Source organism: Octopus sinensis, linkage group LG19 (genome assembly GCF_006345805.1).
Source record: "Octopus sinensis linkage group LG19, ASM634580v1, whole genome shotgun sequence".
Taxonomy (NCBI): Eukaryota; Metazoa; Mollusca; class Cephalopoda; order Octopoda; family Octopodidae; genus Octopus; species Octopus sinensis.
Window position 1 is genome coordinate 30,629,621 of NC_043015.1, and position 22,588 is coordinate 30,652,208.

Consider the following 22,588-nt stretch of genomic DNA (forward strand, 5'->3'; position numbering starts at 1 on the left):
GAAAGAAGCCTGTCGTATATATATATATGTGTGTCTGTGTTTGTCCCTCCAACATCGCTTGACAACCGATGCTGGTGTGTTTACGTCCCCGTCACTTAGCAGTTCGGCAAAAGAGACCGATAGAATAAGTACTGGGCTTACAAGAATAAGTCCCGGGGTCGATTTGCTCGACTAAAGGCGGTGCTCCAGCACGGCCGCAGTCAAATGACTGAAACAAGTAAAAAGAGTAAAGAGAAAAAGAGTAATATATATATATGTGTGTGTGTGTGTGTATAAACACACACCTAGCATTGCTGTTGCACCATATTTTGCGTGGAATATATTTATTTATAAATTACTTCACACATTTGATTATGCGACCTGCAACCTGTATTTTATATGGGAAACAAATTATATTCATACTAAAGGACCGTCCCCTTTTAGTTTCTAACAACCCAATGGACTTTAAAGTTCGCCACCATATATTTATAAATGAATTTAATTGTTAATCTGTTTAAATATTCAGTCCCACTGCATGGTCTCTTGGACAAGTACCTCAGCCTGTGTCATATGATATTCCATGAAGGTGGTCACCACTTTAATAAGTAAACTAATTAGAGTTTATTAAATTATCATCTTTTTTTTCCCCAGTTTCCTTAAATCATACATACACACTACCACACAATATATAACAACATATACTACATACATACAACACACATTAGCCATTTACTCACGTTATACATTGAACCCCAAGCATTTAATTATCATTTCCATAACGAACTGGAAATTATTTACTTGTTATCTTTAATAATAATTTCATATATGAAGCGGTGATCTTGCAGAATTGCCCACACGTCAGAGACATAATACTTAGTGTCATTTCTTATGACTCTTTACATTTCAAGTTCAAATTCTGCCACAGTCAACTTTGCCTTTCAGGGTTGATTAAATAAAGTACCAGTCATGTACTGAGGCTGATGTCATTGACTTTCCTCTCTCATCAAAATTTCTGGCCCTGTGCCAGGATTTGAAACAATTATTTCATGTATAGAAATAATGTTTAATAGGATTGTGTATAGGCGTAGGAGTGGATGTGTGGTAAGTAGCTTGCTTACGAACCACATGGTTCCAGGTTCAGTCCCACTGCGTGGCACCTTGGGCAAGTGTTTTCTACTATAGCCTCAGGCCGACCAAAGCCTTGTGAGTAGATCTGGTAGACAGAAACTGAAAGAAGCCCATAATATATATGTATATATATATATGTGTTTGTCCCCCCCCCCCCAACATCGCCTGACAACCGATGCTGGTGTGCTTACGTCCCCGTAACCTAGAGGTTCGGCAAAAGAGACCGATAGAATAAGTCCCGGGGTCGAGTTGCTCGATTAAAGGCAGTGCTCCAGCATGGCCACAGTCAAATGACTGAAAGAAGTAAAAGAGTAGAGGGAGGCGGGGGAATAAACTGCATAAAAATACAAATATATCTATCTATATGTTTATTTACATAGATAAAACACAGCGGTTGGGGGGGGGGTATTCCTATAGACATATATCATCATTATAATAATTTTGTGTTTATTTCTTTTTCTTGTTTTTCCATGCTGGCATGGGTTGGACGGGTCATTCATGGTCTGCTTCGTCTTACATGCTCACATACAGAGCACTGCATAAAACCCACTGTCTTCGATGTTATGTATGTCTTAAGTGCATCCTTTCATGACCCTCCCTTCTCGCCACCAGAGAGGTTGTCCCATGCAAAGAGGAAATCAAGAGTCTCTCTCTCTGTACTCTGCATCAGTTCTTATTCGCATGGGTGGCTTGCAAGTGTGGTCTGCAGAGTACATGCCTTTGCCTTGCCTACAATAGTATGGTTCATAATGTGGCAAGCAGAACCTCTCTGGCTAAGTTCATCTATCAGATGTTGACACACCTTCATTAGAGCTTTAGATTGCTCCAGCATGTGTATTCTCCAGCTCCTGTTATCATTTGATAAAGGGATAGATATAATTATAATTTTGTTATACAAGGTGCAGTTTTATTAGAAATGCTTTAATTGTTATCTGTAATGTATGTGTGCATAGACTTGTGCTAGCTTTAGCCATGCTGAGACACTACCATTCTTATATGTGTGTGCATATATATATACACATATATATGTAGGTGCAGGAGTGGCTGTGTGGTAAGTAGCTTGTTTACCAACCACATGGTTCTGGGTTCAGTCCCACTGTGTGGCACCTTGGGCAAGTGTCTTCTACTATAGCCTCGGGCTGACCAAAGCCTTGTGAGTGGATTTGGTAGACGGAAACTGAAAAGAAGCCCGTCGTATATATGTATGTGTGCGTGTATGCTTGTATGTCTGTGTTTGTCCCCCTAGCATTGCTTGACAACCGATGCTGGTGTGTTTATGTCCCCGTTACTTAGCGGTTCGGCAAAAGTGACCGATAGAATAAGTACTGGGCTTACAAAAGAATAAGTCCCGGGGTCGAGTTGCTCGATTAAAGGCAGTGCTCCAGCATGGCCGCAGTCAAATGACTGAAATAAGTAAAAGAATATAGTTGGGGGTGGTCATATTTTGCCAATTAAACACATGCACTATACATTCAGTCTTCATTTCAGCTTTATTATATTATATCAGTTCTGAGGTCGACTTTGCCTTTCATCCTTTCGGGGTCGATAAATTAAGTACCAGTTGCATACTGGGGTCGATCTAATTGACTGCCCCACCTTCCCGAAAATTTCAGGCCTTGTGCCTAGAGTAGAAAAGATTATATTATATCAGTTTCTTTGTCAAAGTTCTTTCATCACACACTCTGTGACCTCTTCAGCAACTCTCTATCCCATGCGTCTCATCTTGTTCTGCTTATTCCATTTTTTGTGTGGAGACATATATATATATATATATATACAGACACATTTTTACACCTTATCTCATAGTTGTAATAGTTTTTGGCAGTTAACTTTATTAACACCTACTGCCTGCTCTGAGTATGTATAGCATGTGCCTGATTCAGACATTCACACACACACAGCCGTTTTAGACAAACTATAATTCCAGCTTCTAATTTCATCCTTCTAATCATTGCACCCCTTTTTTTTTTTACTTTAAACCTTGCTTAAAACCATCCTAAAATGGTAATGCATTGATTCCAAACATGGACAAATATATATGGACAAAGGGAAAAAGGTGAGAAAGATAAGTGTGGTTTAATAGTCCATGCTGGAGCAGACTTGTTAAATATCTAGGTTTAAAGGGTTGTATGTACCATGGTGTCTGTGTCTGGTTTGACAATCACAGTTTAATTAGGTAGATTGTTAATTAAAGAATTAGGGATTCAAATCTTGTAATCTGTGGTGCAGTGTCTGTGGGCCCAGTTCAGCTGGTTGTAAATATGTTGGCAGAGAGTGGGTGCTACTCCCTATCATGAGGACATACATAGTGCACACACATATATTTATACTAAACACTCACCAACATACACAACACACATCTACTGATAACACAGTGGGAGCACTAAAAATTGACGAGTATTTCTCTTTAGTTTGCAACTCTAAATTTGCTTCTCTGGTTTGGGCAGGGATGCAGTCTTCGGTGATTTGTCTATTATAAACTCACTACCACTGTTATAACCCCACCACTGAAAACTCCCCGGCCTTGTGGAGCAATGTGTTAATTATACATATTGCCCCTGTTCCCGTGTAAGGCTTTGCTGGTGACCCAAATGGAGTTAGACAGCAACTCTACCCCAGGGAAAGTACACGACGGTGTTTTTAAGTTTTATAGTTTAAGCTGCGGAATACGAGTGAATAATGGGCAACTGACAGAGAAATGTTTACAAAGCTGGGCTACAAACTTCCTAATGACAGTTCAAATCTTGTTAGGGTCGACTTTTATCTTTTGCCCTTTTATGAACAAGATCAGGGGATGGAAATATGTCTCATAAAACACTTTATTTTATATATATAAAATCATCCACCAGGAGAGAGAGGTACCTTATGTCAAGTTTAATCTTTGTGTCATTAATGAAGATCTTGCTGTATAGTACCTTTACTACTCCATGGCTTTTTTTTTTTTTGGAGGGGTTGTTTTTTTAACTGAGTCATCACACCATCATCATCATCATCATAACCATTTCAGTCTTCACTCAGTGACTTGCTTCTCCTCACCCCACCCCCACCTTATTTATACTCAGTCAGCTTGCCTTCCTATATAAATTATGGTTGATTTTTTTTGTAGTTTTTTTTTCTTATACAAAAAAAAAAAAAGGAAAAATTGTTTTTAAAAACGACTGGCAAAATTTTTTTTAACGCTTTTTTTTTTCTGTGTGTGTATAAAACTCCTAGAAATATAAAACCCTTCCATCCTAAACCCCTGACCTCTTCCCCCACCCACCCCCACCCCTTCCCGACTCAAGTTTGTTCTTTAATAACTTCATTGAGATGCAGGTTACTCAAACAGTCAAGGACATCTTCAGAGTCAATCTGAAACTCATATCAAGACTGTTCCATCTATTTGTAATATTATTATTAATATTATTATTATTATTATAATAAAAATTAGGATTATCAATTTATCTACCATACAAGGAAATCCAAATGTATTTGAACATGGAAATATTACATCTTCCAAGGGTTTATGATTAAAATGAGAAAAGAAGAAAAAAAAAAATCAGCATTAATTGTTAATAAATCTGTGTAGAAAAAAAAAAAACCAACTTATTTTGTGTTAATTTGTTTGGCTTGGTTTGATAGGTTTGCAACACCACACATCTTTGACTGTCTTGTTTGTGAGGCTGAACAACCTCAGACCTATTGTCCATTTGTCCAATGTTCATTTTTCCCCATTCTAGCATGGATTTGGCTGGAGTATTATTTAAAGCGTGGAGGCACATGGCCTAGTGGTTAGAGCAGCGGACTTGTGGTCGAGGGATTGCAGGTTCAAATCTCAGACTGGGCGATGTGTGTGTTTATGAGCGAAACACCTAAGCTCATGCGACTCCAGCAGAAGGTAATGGCAAACTTCTGCTGACTCTTTCCTCCTGCATCTTGCAGCTCACCTGTGACGGACCGGCATCCCATCCATGTGGGGAAACCAGCCCTTATGAGCAAGGAATGGCATGAGAAGGAACAAACAACAATTATTTGAAGCAAGATTTTACATCTGGATTCTCTTCTAGATGCCAACTTGGCCTCTACCTGGGATGTAGCCAGCCCACTTATGCATACCTTTCCTTCTTGGGACACAAAACTCTGCTTGCGAAGACCTGTTGAGGAAATCGAAATCGCTCAAAAATCAATGGAATTTGTAGTTGTGGTTACCATTGCCGGTGGCACGTAAAAGAACCATCCGAACATGGCCATTGCCAGTGCCGCTCCAACTGGCCTCCATGCCGGTGGCACATAAAAAACACCAACCGATCATGGCCGTTGCCAGCCTCGCCTGGCACCTGTGATGGTGGCACGTAAAAAGCACCCACTAGTCTCGGAGTGGTTAGCATTAGGAAGGGCATCCAGCTGTAGAAACACTGCCAGATCAGACTGGAGCCTGGTGCAGCCTCCTGGCTTCCCAGACCCCGGGTTGAACCGTCCAATCCATGCTAGCATGGAAAACGGACGTTAAACGATGATGATGCCAACATTTATCTGTTTTTCAAAGGTCATCAAAAGCACAGAGAGATTGGTCATAATGTTAGCAAAGAATGTCAACATTAACACCACTCAACTGTTGACAAGGTGGAACATCAATATCCATGTTTATTTGCATAAGCACGCAGGTGTGCATACATATGTTTATACAAACGAAGGGGCCCTGAAAAGTTCTTGGCTTTAAGGGTATCATGAAAGGCCTGGTTGGAGGCCCAACCTCCTAAGTTCTTTTACAGGGCTTAGAAAAACTGAAGAACCACTGCAATCATCATCATCATCTTTTAACATCAGCTTTCCATGCTAGCATGGGTTGGACGATTTTGACTGAGGGCTGGCGAACCAGATGGCTGCACCAGGCTTCAATCTTGATCTGACAGAGTTTCTACAGCTGGATGCCCTTCCTAACGCCAACCACTCCAAGAGTGTAGTGGGTGCTTTTACGTGCCACCGGCATGGGGCCAGTCAGGTGGCACTGGCAACGACCTCGCTCAAATCTTTTACAGCGAGGTCATTGCAATAAGTGTGTGAATCTGAGAGAGGAATATGTAGAATAAAATCATAATAGGGAAAGTTCCAAATTTGGTGTAAAATAAACAAAAATCACAACCTATTTGTGTTCTTAGACACACACATATAATTTTGTGTGTAATCCAGTTGCCTTTGGAACCTCCCCTGCAGAGCACAAAAATAACCACAATATCACTATTATACATAGGGAATACATGATATAAATTTATAATTTCTCATACATATACAAACCTATGACAATCTTCCTGCAGTTTCCATCTACCAAATTTGCTCACACAGCACTGGTCAGACAAGGGACATGGTAAAAGACATTCCCCTAAGGTACCATATTCAAAACCTCATGGCTGTCAAGCAAACTTAGTGACCACACAGCCATGCCTGCATCAATATCATCCACTTAACGGTTCTTACCTATTTACACTGCATCTAGAGCAGTGTAGCAACCTACCCAGGTACATACATACACATATTTCATACTTGGGTACTTTCCAATTCACTCAGCCACTCAACCGTAAATTAACATTGCACAACAAATGGAATGGAACAGAGACCTCAAAGACATCCTCCAAGAAGGTCGTGCCAGTTTTGTTCCCTTCAATAATAAAGTCACAACTACTGTTACACATTCATATCTATGTGTATACGTAGGTATACGCGTGTAGAATATATCCCCACTTTTGGCACTATTTTATTAGTAAACAGTACGAACTGTGTCTAAAGTATATAAGTATTACTACGCTGAATGTCGACAGTCCGTGCAACAAGTGAAGTAAATAAAACACGTATAACAATGTCTTCATTTGAGTTGTCAACACCCATCAAGAATGAAACTACACATAACTACTATGCCTACTAAGTAAATGATATTAAACTCTTTCTTGTAATCCTTTAGTATTTAAACAGGCTTATATCAGGCCCCAAATATTCTACATATTTTATGTTCAAACTGACCAAATTCAGCTTCTCGTGCTTACCATAAAATAGTCTAAAAATCTATCATTGAAATCTAGAAGCAGTGAGATAATGCATGATTAATTCAAACTAATTTGAATAAATAAGCATTATGCTTCGTAGGATATGATTGATAAAGAGTTAAACATGAACAGTATACAACAAAACCCTTCAAGGTGTTGCCCCAGAATGGCTGTGGTCCAATATTGAAATAAGTAAAAGATAAGACTGCTCAATCAAGGTTGACCTAGGGCTAAACAACAGGTTTACTTCGTTAACCGTTTCTGTACAAAACTACCTGAAATTATGATGAGGATCTCTCCAGTAAAGTGATGATGCTTATTTACAACCACTCAAATACTAAATATGATGGTGCCACGTAAAAAGCACCCAGTACACTCTGTGGAGTGGTTGGCATTAGGAACAGCATTCAGCCATAGAAACCATGCCAAAAGGCACAGAAGCCTGGTGTAGGCTCCTGTCAAACCATCCAACCCATGTCAGCACGGAAGGTAGACATTAAACTATGATGATGATGATGTAGGTACTACTCACAATACCAGAGGGCGCACACTCTCCTACCCTGATGTAATCTCCAGGGATACAGGCATCCAGCAACAGGACCTCCGTAATGCCATAATGGACCGTGAAGTCTGGCGTAGCATGGTAAATTCCATTGTCTCGACCACGGTCGAACAATGATGATGATGTAGGTAGGAATTCTGTGTACTTAATGTAAAACTATGAGTGCACAAGAGACATAGCAAGCTCACAGTCAAGCTAATAAAAAAGAAGCAGTAGTGTAGCTGTGGGGAGGAAACAGTCTGCCCCCGAGTGATGCTTTTATGAGAGTGGTACTTTGGGGTCTACTGTTATACAGCCAATATAGGCTTGTGGACTACCACAAACTCAATGCCTGCCCCAAACTCTAGCTATACTATTAAAAAGAAGAAAGACCTTATAGACCAGATGCCCAGAAATAGTTAACAGTAAGAGCACCAATGGCATAAGCTGCTTCCAGAAGTCTCCTTTGAACTGATAGCTTTTGTTACCTAGGTAACCTGATTAGCAGTGAAGGTGGGCATTTTTAAATGATACTAAACAGAGTATGAACAGGGTGGAAAAAATTGAAGCAGGTATTACTACTAGCATCGAAGGAATTCTTTTTCTGAGTGATGGGCGATATTTCATACTTGAGAAGACCCCTGAAGCCAAGTGAAATCGTAGTCGTGGCCAAAGCCAGTGTCGCCTAACTGGCATCCATGCCAGTGACATGTAAAAAGTGCCCTTGAAACGTTGGGCAATATGCCGTTCTTGAAAAGACCTGTCAAGCCAAGCACCCTTTGAATGTTGGGCCTCACAGAGATTTAGTGACAGGTGACCCAAGCCCTTTGGTGATATACCATACTTGAGAAGCTCTGTCAAGCCAAGAGAGATAATAGTGTTACATAACTGGCACCCATGCTGGTAGAACATAGAAAGCACCCACTACACTCTTGGAGTGGTTGGCGTTAGGAAGGGCACCCAGCCGTAGAAACATTGCCAAATCAGACTGGAATCTAGTGCAGCTCCCCAGTTTACTAGTTTTCAGTTAAGCTGTCAAACCCATGCCAGCATGGAAAACAGATATTAAATGATGATGATTCTTGTGTGAAGTATACTGATGGGCAGCAAAACAGACAGAGAAGACTGAAGGTAGGCATGTTTAGCTGAATGTTATTGTGCATAAACAAAGAAATATGACCATTGGCCACGACCATGATTTCACTTGGCTTTAGGAGTCTTCTCAAGCATGACATATCGCCCTTCACTCAGAAAAAGAATTCCTTTGATGCTAGTAGTAATACCTGCTTCAATTTTGAAATATGACAAAATTGAGTGTAAGAGAAATCAGATGTAAAGTGTAAAAAAGAAAAAAATTGCCCTGGTATCGACATATGTGTATGGAGGATGACAAAAGATTAAAAACAAAGATGACAATCAAAGTGAAAGGAATCTGTGGAAGGGAAAGAAGTGGCAAAACAGATCTCGGGATACTCAAACACAAAGGAGATGACAAGGAAGCGGCAAGATGCTGTACTGAAGAAAACCCGTCCAACAATAGGAAGATAAATGTAAAATGAGCTTTCATAGATGTTTTACATCAAGGAGAAAACTGATAAACTGGTGCTTTTGAACAGAAATACTTGTCACTTTGATCATCATATTTACAGTGAACCAGTGATTGGAAACCTATTTCTTTACTACCCACAACGGGCTAAACAAGGACACAGACACGGACTAAGTCGATTACATCGACCCCAGTGCGTAACTGGTACTTATTTAATCAACCCCAAAAGGATGAAAGGCAAAGTCGACCTCGACGGAATTTGAACTCATAACGTAGCGGCAGGTGAAATACCGCTAAGCATTTCGCCCGGCATGCTAACGATTCTACCAGCTCGCCACCTTAACTAAGAATGCTGTTGTTTACAAGATATGATATAAAGTAAATAAATCTAGCAGGGCGTTGACTGTGCAATAACCAACTTACCTATTCTACCAAGAGGCCCATCACGGACACTTGGCTACTTCTTTCACAAGCTTATGTATAATGAGCTACTTTCACTTCATCTTCACACATGGACTACAATACCTGCCAATATTTTTACAGTTGCTGTCTACAGGATATGGGCTGGTCAATTGTTTTAAGTTACCTGTGAGTTGGACAGTTCTGTAAATTTACATATTATCATAGGTTAGTACTACCATTTCAACAGCTGGACATGTACATATCTTAACATTAGTCAGTATATGAGGGTGGGCTGAAAAGTTCATAGGATGACTATGAAGGAATTGCAATTGAGAGGCAGTTGGATGGAACTTACACTCACCTCCTTATGAGAGCTCAAAATCTCTCGTGGAAGCGCATCCAACCAAAATGCAAATATATGGGAAACTACCACCTGTATCATCTCTTGTGAAAGGTAGAAGAGTCCAGTTTGCTGGACATTGTTGTAGAGCCGAAAACAAGGTAATTTCTACTCTTCTCCTCTGGAAGCCATCTGCTCGCGATACCAGAGGGCGCACACTCTCCTACCCTGATGTAATCTCCAGGGATACAGGCATCCAGCAACAGGACCTCCGTAATGCTATGATGGACCGTGAAGTCTGGTGTAACATAGTAAATTCCATTGTCTTGACCACGGTCGAACAATGATGAATGATGATGATGAAGCAATGATGTTAGAGCTGTGAAATCTTGCATGCATTAATGGAATGGGTGTGTGGACTGCAGGGGGGGGGGGCAATGTTGAAAAGAATACAGCATTTGGTTACAATTCATGAGAGTATCTTGGTCAGCCTATGAACTTTTCAGCTGACCCTTGTGGTCAGGAATGAAGCTAGCAATGACAGAAAGGGAGCAGAATGACAAAGTCAGTCATGTTCTGAGTTCAAATCTATCTAGAGGTATTTTTCCATAATCAATCAGTATTAATCACATACAGGATTGATCTATTCTGCAATACACACCCACACACACTCATTTCTCTACACATCTGTGACTTTGTAGCATTGGTACAAGTACAGCTAGCAGTCACGCATGAGTAAATATAATTTGGTATAGTATGCACGGTCTTTCACTAATTGTTTTAGGTACCCAATCTCCTACCCTGATGTAATCTCCAGGGATACAGGCATCCAGCAACAGGACCTCCGTAATGCTATGATGGACCATGAAGTCTGGCGTAACATGGTAAATTCCATTGTCTTGACCACGGTCGAACAATGATGATGATGATTAGGTACCCAGGTAGACATGAGAAGACAGACACTTTCTTGGATCCCTCACCCATTACCCAGCAGCTGGGGTAGGGAGAGAAAGAGAGAGAGCAGCACTCGCCACTCAGCTGACGAGACTGAAGCAATGTAAAATTAAGCGCCTTGTTCAAGGATGCAATTCCTGGTCTAGGAATTGAACCCATGACGTTATGGTCACGAGCTGAAACAGCCTAACCACTAGGCCACAGTCAACTGTAGCAATACGTTGTCATTAAAAACAAAAGTTTATGAAAAATAAACAACAAAGACAAACATGAGGCAAGAATATAGTTTTTGTTTGCAGTCAAAAGATGCTGTTTTATTAAGCAGTCAGCTTTAAACTGTGGGGTGTTTTCTGGAAATCCACAGAATTACAGACAACTTGGCTTAATATCATCAGTATAGTATCACTTCACCAGTTTCTACCTCAGATCCACTTTGAAGAATCTTGGCGGTAGAGACATCACAACGCCAGTGTAGATGCCATAGCAGAAAACAGAATGTGTGTGGGCAAGGAATAGAGCTTGATGATAATAATAATAATAATACAGTGTTTTTAATTAGGCATGAAGCCTTTGACAGATAGAGGAAAAAGAGGAAGAATTTCGGAATAGCTGTACCTTGAAGTCCCTATAAGTGGTGGCAATGAAAAAGGGTTGGGGTGTTTTTTGTTTTGTTTTCCCGTATTCCTGTTTCGTAAAGCAGAAATTACGATTCTGTAAAAAAAAAAAAAAATTCCTCTCAAAATTTTCTTTTTTTTTTTTTCCTTTTTTTTCTTAAATTATAAATTCCACCCCTCCCACACACGTTTCTGTACTCTTCTCATTCCCTGCCGAGATTATGGGACTTCGAGGGTCAGCTGTTCCGAAACTACATCGAAAGAGAGTAACGTTCTGGATCCTGGAGTATTCGATTTACACAATCAATATAGCTACCGAAATTCGACACCCACCACAAAATTTCAAAACTTTTTTGACAATAAAAACATACGACAGTATTTTTTTTCAAATCTTTTGAAATTACTAAGTTTTTTTTTCTTTTTTTTTTACTTCAACCAAGTAATAATTAAACAAGAGTCATTAATGACCATTTTGGTTTTTATAGGTGTTCTTTTTTTCTTTTTTTGGTGGTAGGGTGGCCAGTTTCCTAAATGGTACTTTTGTCAGCAAAAATATTATTATGAAGAACCTCTAAATTTTTTTACTAACTGAAAAATTATAGCTTCTTACTGTCACACACTTGCGTGCACATATATATATATATATATATATATATATATATATATCCACACACACACACACACAAAAGTTTAATTTTTCGTGGTGAGTGGCAAATTAGAACAATGAACAAGTTTAAACTGCCAAAAACAGCTGTAATTTCTGTTAAAAACAAATATAAAGGTGGGTAGGAGTGGAGAACATTTTTTTTGTTTTCAGGACCATTCCAGCAGAAATTTCAGAAATACAAACAGAATCCAAACTCTAGACAACTAAATTCAAAAAAAGTCAACAAGAATACACATGAATCATTTATAAAATATAGAGATTTGACGAACAATTCTTGTGGACTGTCAAGGTTAGACAAAGATTCCCATTAAAAATCTCTGTCTAGACGTGACTGGGTGGTTTGTTAAAGAGGGAACATTTTAGGCTGCATGTAGTTGTCTAAATTTGGAGACTATCCAAAGTAAATTCAAATTAAAATAGAGAAATCCAGAATAGACAGACATTCTGTTAGCGACTAAGGCAATTGGAGGGGGGGAGAGGAAGGAAATTACCAAGAGATCCAACTTTGGAATAAAGGTCTCCGTGGCATTACAAAAAAAAAAAGGGAGGAAAGTTTTCAAAATCTGTCTCTGATGCATCTCGTCTTATTTAACCGGTTTCATATTCCATAATCCATCATTTAGATAATGTAAATTCTCAAGACCAATACCTTTGTTTTTCTGAAGAATCTCCTCGGTCGACATTTTAGTGAGTCCGATGGCCAGGGCATTCTGCTTGCCCTCGGCCATAACCACCACGATCGAACTGTTACCAACTTTGGTCATCTTGGCACCCGGCGAGGTTAACCCAGGACACATGATGTTGGCACCGCTCAGCACGAAGCGAATGGCACCCTTGTCCACCTGCATGGGGGGTAGAATAAACGGGTATTTGTGGATGAGCTTCAGCGTCGGAATGTAGGGTCCTTCGCGCTGTTTGAAGAAGAGGATTTCACCGTTTTGTGCTGCCAACAACTCAATATGTTCGTGACACTTGACAACTTTCAGGGCATCTTTTTTGGGAAGAATTTGGTTGAGCACAGATTCAATGTAAGGATATTGTTCCTGGACACTCTGCCGGATCGTCCTCTGCACGGACGATTTGGCATTGTTCACGCTGGACACCATTTCCTTGTCGGAGAACTTTTTAAACATCTTTTTTTTTCTCTAATAATCCAAAAACTGTTTCACTTCGAGTCGGCACGCTGCTGGTCCACTTCCGGAAGCGGATGTCGCTTTCCTCCCGTATACAGGTCCGCAGCAAATACCAAACAACAACGTACATGTGCGTGTGTAGTATTATATATATATATATATATGTGTGTGTAGTAATATATATATATATATATATATATATACACACACATACAAAATAAGCAACAAGGTTATCCTTGTTGCTTATTTTGATTATAATCACCCCATTTGATTTATATGGATAATACCATACCAAATTCTGGTGCCTTTAACTTAAGTACCATATTCATCTAAATCTATATATATATATATAATATATATATATATATATATATATATATATATATATATATGTGTGTGTGTGTGTGTGTGTGCGCGCTACTACACACATAAACACACATACAGTCTCGCAGCAACCGGCATTTATCGTCGAATTTTAAAAGATGTCCCCGATATTTTAAAAATATCGCCAATATTTTTAAAATGTCTTAAATTATTTTGTTTTTACACATAAACCTTAAGACTTGAGGTTTATTAAGTGCAAGGAAGTTGCTTAGCAACGTGATGTTGATTGGGTTCAACCGACATTTAACACCCGATCTTTGACTGAAAGTTTGGCCTAAACTGAACGATTCGGTCTTTCGGGGTCTAATTTCTTCCCTGGACTGAATACATATGAATGAGAGTCCGTGTATTCATCTGAACACACTTTTTGCGATGAGCAAACAAGACAGCCTCTACGTGATCACGCAAACTGCTAAAAATAGCAGCAGAATCTCTCATATCACACCCTCCTATCTTAAAATTGGAATAACATATTAGATATTGTAGTCCTGTATGTACGCACGACAGTATTTGACTTTAAGTACCATTAGTACGAGACAAAGGGGTTTTTTTCTACAGTGACTAGTTTTGGAAGTTTTTACTGTCTTGTTTCAAAATTTAACTCAGATTAACTTGTATGTGTTAAATTGATAGAAAAGGCGGCGAGCTGGCAGAATCGTTGGCACGCCGGGCGAAATGCTTAGCGGTATTTCGTCCGCCGCTGCGTTCTGAGTTCAAATTCCGCCGAGGTCGACTCTGCCTTTCATCCTTTCGAGGTCGATAAATTAAGTACCAGTTACGCACTGGGGTCGATGTAATCTACTTAATACCTATGTCTGTCCTTGTTTTTCCCCTCTATGTTCAGCCCCTTGTGGGTAATAAAGAAATAGGTATTTCGTCCGCCGCTGCATTCTGAGTGCAAATTCCGCCGAGGTCGACTTCGCCTTTCATCCTTTCGGGGTCGATAAATTAAGGACCAGTTACGCATTGTTATCTATGTAATCAACTTAATCCGTTCGTCAGTCCTTGTTTGTCCCCTCTGTTTTTTAGCCCCTTGTGGGTAGTAAAAAATAGGCATTTTTAATTTGACAATTTCTTCGTCTTGTTTTGTTAGGACATTTCTTTAAGCAAATATACGCAAGTAAATAATTTATTAGTTACAAAACTTCCAAAAAATGCAATCTCCCCGCCCCCCAAAAAATTACTATAGGGCGCAGGTATGGCTGTGTGGTAAGAAGCTTGCTTCCCAACCACATGGTTCCAGGTTGAATCCCACTGCATGACACCTTGGGCAAGTGTCTTCTACTATAGCCTTGTGAGTGGATTTGGTAGATGGAAACTGAAAGAAACCCATCGTATATGTGTCTGTGTCTTTCCTCCACCACCACTTGACAACCAATGTTAGTGTATCGATAGAGTAAGTACCAGCTTAAAACGAAAAAAAAAAAGGACTGAAATCGATTTATTCTTCAAGGCAGTGCCCCAGCGTGACCGCAGTCTATTGACTGGAACAGGTAAAAGATAAAAGAAAGAATAAAAATATTTTTTTCGAAAAAATGAGATTAGTAAAAAAAAAAGTATGCACATACCTTCAATTATACACTGTGCCAAGGAATACGGGTGTTCTCCTCTAAAAACTTTTGAGCCAACCCAAAATACATGCAGCAAGACTGAGGTGTGCTGGGAAAGAAAGGTAGGCACCACAAGAACTTTAGTGAGACGGGATGCCAGCGACAAAAGAATTCCGTTGTCAAAATCTGCCTTCCCTACGAACGTCTTGAATGTCAGTGGTTGAAAATGTCATTTATTGACAAATTATTCATCGACGAACCCTTTCGTTACTAACCCGGCCAAAACCGGTTCTGGCTCTGTAGTACAAATGTCTTCTTTTCATAAGTTTTGCATCAAAATATACCACCAAACCTTAGTTGCAATTTATATTACTAACACTAGCTTAATGATAGCTAAGTTATTTTACTAAATTCTTTGTTATATTTAAAATAATTGAAAGCAACACAGAGCATCTCAAAATAAATACGGTTACCAGTATCTTATTCTGCTCAGCTACGAATACACTAACCTACCAACTCTGGTGCAGCATTTAGAATGTACAGTGGACATAAGCGACTTGCCACATGAGGCATGTTACCTCTAAGCCCAAATATAAAGAGTAAGCCCCCATACGACGTCTTTCCCCACCCCCATCGTCCTGAGACGATCTTCAATTGAAATTTCGTTTGTGATATTCCGTCTGTCTTTACGTTCTGCATTCAAATTCCGCCAAGGTCGACTTTGCTTTTCAGCCTTTCGGGATTGATAAAATAAATACAGGTTAAGCATTGTAATCGATTTACCCACTCCCTCGAAATTGCTGCTCTTATGCCAAAATATGAAACCAATTTCTTAGATTATCTTTTACTTGTTTCCCTCATTTGACAGTGGCCATGCTAGGGCAGCACTTTGAAAGATTTAGTCGAACAAATCAACCCCAGTACTTTCATATATACAAACATTATATATATATATATATATATATATATATATATATATATATATATATATCATCATCATCGTTTAACGTCCGCTTATTTATATATATAACACCAAGTAAGGGGTTGTGGGTCCAACCCACTAAGGGATAATACTTATCCAATATACTGTTGGTATAATACCCAAATTATTAAAACACAAGTGTTTTTAATTGCAATGCAATTGGCGTTAGGAAGAGTATCCAGCTGTAGAAACACTGCCAGATAAGACTGGAGCCTGGTGCAGCCTTCTGGCTTCCCAGATCCCCGGTCGAACCGTCCAACCCATGCTAGCATGGAGAACGGACGTTAAACGATGATGATTGTATGTTTGTATGTATTATTTAAAAGCAGAAATATAACAAGTTTTTATTATATTTTAGTTAACAAAACTGTCCGAAGAACGGGAACATGAAACTCTGAGTAACAGCTTTTGTTATATTTCTGCTGCTTTTAAATAAAGCATTACTCTACTTCTGGTATTAGGGTACTCTTTTTCCCACCTTGTTTCACATTTATGTGCTTACTCTGGTATATATATATATATATATATATATATATATCATATCATCATCATCGTTTAACGTCCATTTACCATGCTAGCATGGTTTGGACAGTTCAACTGGGGTCTGGAAAGCCAGGAGGCTGCACCAGGCTGAGTCTGATCTGGCAGTGTTTCTACAGCTGGATGCCCTTCCTAACGCCAACCACTCCATGAGTGTAGTGGGTGCTTTTTATGTGCCACCTGCACGGAGGCCAGTCGGGGCGGTGCTGGCAACGGCCACGTTCAGATGGTTCTCTTACGTGCCACCGGCACTGGTATCACAGCTACAATTTCCATTGATGTTGATCGATTTCGATTTTGATTTTCACACACACACACACACATATATATATATATATATATATATATATATACACATGAGGAATTACCTTGGATGTTTATTCCACTTGCATTTATTGGTATCTGTTTGTTGGATATAGATAACCAAATTCATTTAACTCTCGGTGCTTTATAGATATCTACTTGGAATTTTTAATCTCTTTTACTTCTAATTATATCACCTGGATCGGCCAGGTGATGTCTGGTGCCAAGTCGGCCTTAACTGGCCACAGCATTTGCTCCATTCCCCTCGTGCTCTCACCGTTCTCTTCCATGTTGTTCCAAACATCTTTCTTAAATCATCTTGCCACCTGACTGGAGGTCTTCCAGGTGGTCTCTTTCGTTCGTACAGGTACCACTCAACAACTGCATGTGCGGCGAGCTGGCAGAAGCGTTAGCATGCTGGGCGAAATGCGGAGCAGTATTTTGTCTACCACTACGTTCTGAGTTCAAATTCCGCCGAGGTCAACTTTGCCTTTCATCCTTTCGGGGTCGATTAAATAAGTACCAGTTATGCACTGAGGTCGATATAATCGACTTAATCCGTTTGTCTCTCCTTGTTTGTCCTGTATTTCGTCTGCCGTTACGTTCTGAGTTCAAATTTCACCGAGGTCGACTTTACCTTTCATCCTTTTGGGGTCGTTAAATAAGTACCAGTTATGTACTGGGGTTGATATAATCGACTTAATCCCTTTGTCTGTCCTTGTTTGTCCCCTCTATGTTTAGCCCCTTGTAGGTAGTAAAGAAATAGGGATCATTGATTGTCTGTGGACCTTGCAACATAACAGACCCATCGTAGTGTGGTGGTATTCTGTGACAATGTCCTTCACTCCAGTTCTATCCCTGATCTTCTCATTCCAGATGTGATCTCTTAGCGAGATTCCCAACATTGACCTTTCCATGGCTCTCTGTGCCGTTGGCAGATGTTGTTCTTCTCTCTTCATCAAGGCCCAAGTCTCACATGCATATAGTGTTGAGAGAACAACATGTAAATGTTGTGAAGGATGAACAGCTGAGGGAAGCCATATATGTGTGTGCATATATATATATATATGACAAGCTTCCAGGCAGTTTCCATCTATGAAATTCACTCACAAGGCATTGGTTGGTCCACATCTATAGAAGGAGATACTTGCCCAAGGACTGAACCTGAAACCACATGGTTGCAAAGTAACCTCCTTAACTATTCAACTATGAAATTTTCATAGATTTTTGTGATCAAGGATTTCTAACATTTTTCTTTTTTTTAATATGATAACCATGTTTAGGATTCTATTATATAATATTGTCAGTGTAACATCATATGTAATGTTAAAATGGTGATGAAAAACGTTTTTAGGCGCACTGGAAGAGGAAATACAAAAAACAAAAAAGGCTGGTCAAAAGACATTTTGACCACGTTCAAGTAGATTTCAGGCCTGAAACACATGAGGACAGTTGGACAAGAGCAGAGGAAAGTGCTGCAGGACGCCTTATGTATTTCAAACATGGGAAGACCTAAGACTAAGACTAATAATAGCTTGGTCTGATCAATCTTAACTAAGGGTTAAACAGCAACAACAGTGGAGATGCAATGGCCCAATGGTTAGGGCAGCGGACTCATGGTCGGAGGATTGCGGTTTCGATTCCCAGACTGGGCATTTTTTTTTTTACTTATTTCAGTCATGTGACTGTGGCCATGGTGGAGCACCGCCTTTAGTCGAGCAAATCGACCCCAGGACTTTTTTTTTGTAAGCCTAGTACTTATTTTATCGGTCTCTTTATTGCCGAACCGCTAAGTTACGGGGACATAAACACACCAGCATCGGTTGTCAAGCGATGTTGGGGGAACAAAGACACACAAACACGCACATACATATATATATATATACATATATACGACGGGCTTCTTTCAGTTTCCGTCTACCAAATCCACTCACAAGGCTTTGGGTGGCCCGAGGCTATAGTAGAAGACACTTGCCCAAGGTGCCACACAGTGGGACTGAACCCGGAACCATGTGGTTCGTAAGCAAGCTACTTACCACACAGCCACTCCTACGCCTATTTGTGTGTGTTTATTGAGCGAAAACACCTAAAGCTCCACGAGGCTCCGGCAGGGGGTGGTGGCGACCCCTGTTGTACTCTTTCGCTCCAACTTTCTCTCACTCTTTCTTCCTGTTTCTTGTCCCCGACTTCCTACGCAACCGCTGAGCCTGGATGCGCATTCATCCATCCATTGATGCTCTCAGTGTCAGGGGTTGACCCGCTTTCTCTTCTGCGGGTCTTACGAATAGCAAAGGACCACGTTTCGGACTTCTCTCATCTTGCGAGCTCTGGGACGAAGACCGTTCGCCCAACAGCAACAGCAGCAATAACATTTTAACAGATATATACATATATATATTTGTATATATATATATATTTGTATATATAATTATATCTTAGAAGTGATCATTCACACTGTCATTACTCCGAGTTTGCTGTTATGTGCACTTGTTCAAATGAACACTCAGCTTTGAATGAATGTGAGTGTGGTTGTGTGGTTGTGTGAGTGGGAGTTACAATTAAAATTATTTAGTTTTATTCATTGTTAAAATGTTTATATTGATGGAGAACATCAGGAAAAAATATTATTATTATTGAGTGAGAGAGCAGTGCATGCCATCAGAGTGATGGGAAAGGAAATAGAGACTTACGTGGTTTGAGTTTGGTAGTATTCAACCAGGTGTTGTAGTAGATCGACTCCTTTCTTTGTGCGGATTTCATTGACTTTTATTAGATACTGCAAACAAACAGAAGAAGAAATTAGACAACTTTAAACATTCATCTGCTAAAATAAGTCTTTAAGATTTAAGTTTGCAAATGAGAGACTAACAGAAAGTATGGGAAGCTAGCAATGCCAAAATCACAAAGTATGGAAAGCTAGCGGTGCCAAAATCACAAAATATGGAAAGCCAGCTGTGCCAAAATCACAAAGTATGGAAGGCCAGCGGTGCCAAAATCACAAAGCATGGAACGTCAGCGTTGCCAAAATCACAAAGCATGGAAGGCCAGCGGTGCCAAAATCACAAAGCATGGAAAGCCAGCGGTGCCAAAATCACAAAGCATGGAAAGCCAGCGGTGCCAAAATCACAAAGCATGGAAAGCCAGCGGTGCCAAAATCACAAAGCATGGAAAGCCAGTGGTGCCAAAATCACAAAGCATGGAAAGCCAGCAGTGCCAAAATCACAAAGCATGGAAAGCCAGCGGTTCCAAAATCACAAAGCATGGAAAGTTAGCAGTGCCAAAATCACAAAGCATGGAAAGCCATCAGTGCCAAAATCACAAAGCATGGAGAGCTAGCAGTGCCAAAATCACAAAGCATGGAGAGCTAGCAGTGCCAAAATCACAAAGCATGGAAACCTAGCAGTGCCAAAATCACAAAGCAAGGAAAGCTAGCAATGCCAAAATCACATAGTATGGAAAGCTAGCAATGCCAAAATCACATAGTATGGAAAGCTAGCAATGCCAAAATCACAAAGTATGGAAAGCTAGCAATGCCAAAGATCACACAAATACAACTTTAACTCTTGAACATTCAGATTTCTTTGTCAAATGTAAGCCTTATTTATTCACATTGTTTTGAATTAATCATGCACTATCTCATAGCTTCACAATTTCTATGATGTGGTTGTTTATTTTTAGAATGACCTTGTAGGGTAGGTGTGAGACATTGGATCTGCTCAGTTTTAACATAAAACCAGGAGAATATCTAGACCAGAAATGGCTGGATTAAATGCTAGAGTTAAGCCCACTTTCACTATCAAAGCAGGGATTAGCCTAGGGGTCCCATGACTAAATGTTTTTGGGGACTATCTATCTTTTATCCTTTTCTTGTTTCAGTCATTGGACTGTGGTCATCCTGGGGCTCTCTCTTTAAGGCTTTATTACATATACATTAGCAATAAGTGGATATCAGTTGAAATGCCAGTAGTGATGGTCATTATAATAGAGGACAGCTGATCTGTTGATGTCGGTGTTGGATGGTCAAGAAATATAATGACCAGCTGAATGGTAAAAATACAATTTTCATTCTGATATTTTGTTCATTATATTGTCTATTTTGCAGTGGTAGTAAAGGTCAGACGAATAAATATTACTAAAGCATTGCTTTACAGTCTGATGCCCGTCCTGTCATTAAAGATACTTACTTCACATGCTTGTAACTGAAACATTTTTCTTTCTTTTTCCATCTCTTCTGCAATCTGCAACAAAGAAAAAAAAAGGAATTCTTCTGATTTTCATTTATGCATTACACTTTACCATTTCTCACTCTCTTTCTCCGTAATTGTGTGTGCAATTACAAACACACACACAAAACATGTATGTATGTATGAATGGATGAATGGATGGATGAATGGATGAATGAGTGAAAGAATGAATAAAATGACAATTGCCTTAGTGTTTAGCATGTCTGCACAATTTATGGTGTGTCTGGATTATGATTCCAGTAGGCACTGAAAAACATTTTTGTCCAACCCATGCAAGCATGGAAGATGATTATATGCATACATGTGTATGTGTGTATATATATATATATATTATATATATTATATATATATTATATATATACACACACACACACACACATATATATATATATATTATATATATATATATATATATATATATATACATATACATACATACACACATATATACGTAACAAAGACCATCCGATCGTGGCCGTTGCCAGCGCCTCGCCTGGCCTCCGTGCCGGTGGCACATAAAAAGCACTCACTACACTCACAGAGTGGTTGGCGTTAGGAAGGGCATCCAGCTGTAGAAACACCGCCAGATCTGACTGGCCTGGTGCAGCCTTCGGGCTTCCCAGACCCCAGTTGAACCGTCCAACACATGCTAGCATGGAAAGCGGACGTTAAATCATGATGATGATGATGATGATATATATATATATATATATGTATGTATATATATATATGTATATATATATGTATGTATATATATATGTATGTATATATGTATATATATATATATCTTTATATATAAAAGTCAAGTTGTGTGTCTGTCTCCTACGATTTAGATTCCTAACTACTCCCACATTTTGCGGTGCAGTTTAACCAAAACCGGGTATCTTATAGTCATGATTCATATCGAGCCCTTCTGGGTATTAGCGCGCGTTAACAATGAGTCTACGATTTAAAAAAAAATTTACCATCATTTTTTTCCATTTTAATGCATTTTTTTCGCTATTATATAAGGGAAGTAACTCTCTAAAACTGTCTACGATGAGTCAACGATTTAAAAAAAAATTTACCATCATTTTTTTCCATTTTTAACGCATTTTTTTGCTATTTTTGGCTATAACTCTGTAAAATGCTTATATAGTTATTTCCCTTACAAACCCGAGCAATGCCAGGCAATACTCCTAGTATGTATATATTAAATTAGAGATAAAATTAATCCTAAATCTAATTTTTCCCTGTAAGTTTGGATTTACTCCCTAATATTATT

The 22,588-nt window shown here is 39.4% G+C and overlaps 1 protein-coding gene and 1 long non-coding RNA gene across 2 annotated transcripts; one reads left to right on the plus strand and one right to left on the minus strand.

Annotated features, from left to right (window-relative positions):
- Nucleotides 1–1,397: 1,397 nt before the first annotated feature.
- On the plus strand, nt 1,398–4,622 carry LOC118767149. Its single transcript, XR_005003049.1, has 2 exons — nt 1,398–2,105; nt 2,862–4,622. It is a non-coding gene; the product is annotated as an uncharacterized LOC118767149 (long non-coding RNA).
- Nucleotides 4,623–11,194: 6,572 nt separating this feature from the next.
- On the minus strand, nt 11,195–13,418 carry LOC115222276 (malignant T-cell-amplified sequence 1). The gene has a single exon (XM_029792445.2). It carries the CDS (start codon nt 13,319–13,321, stop codon nt 12,773–12,775), a length of 549 nt encoding a protein of 182 aa, XP_029648305.1. The 5' UTR covers nt 13,322–13,418; the 3' UTR covers nt 11,195–12,772.
- Between the last annotated feature and the right edge of the window lie 9,170 nt (nt 13,419–22,588).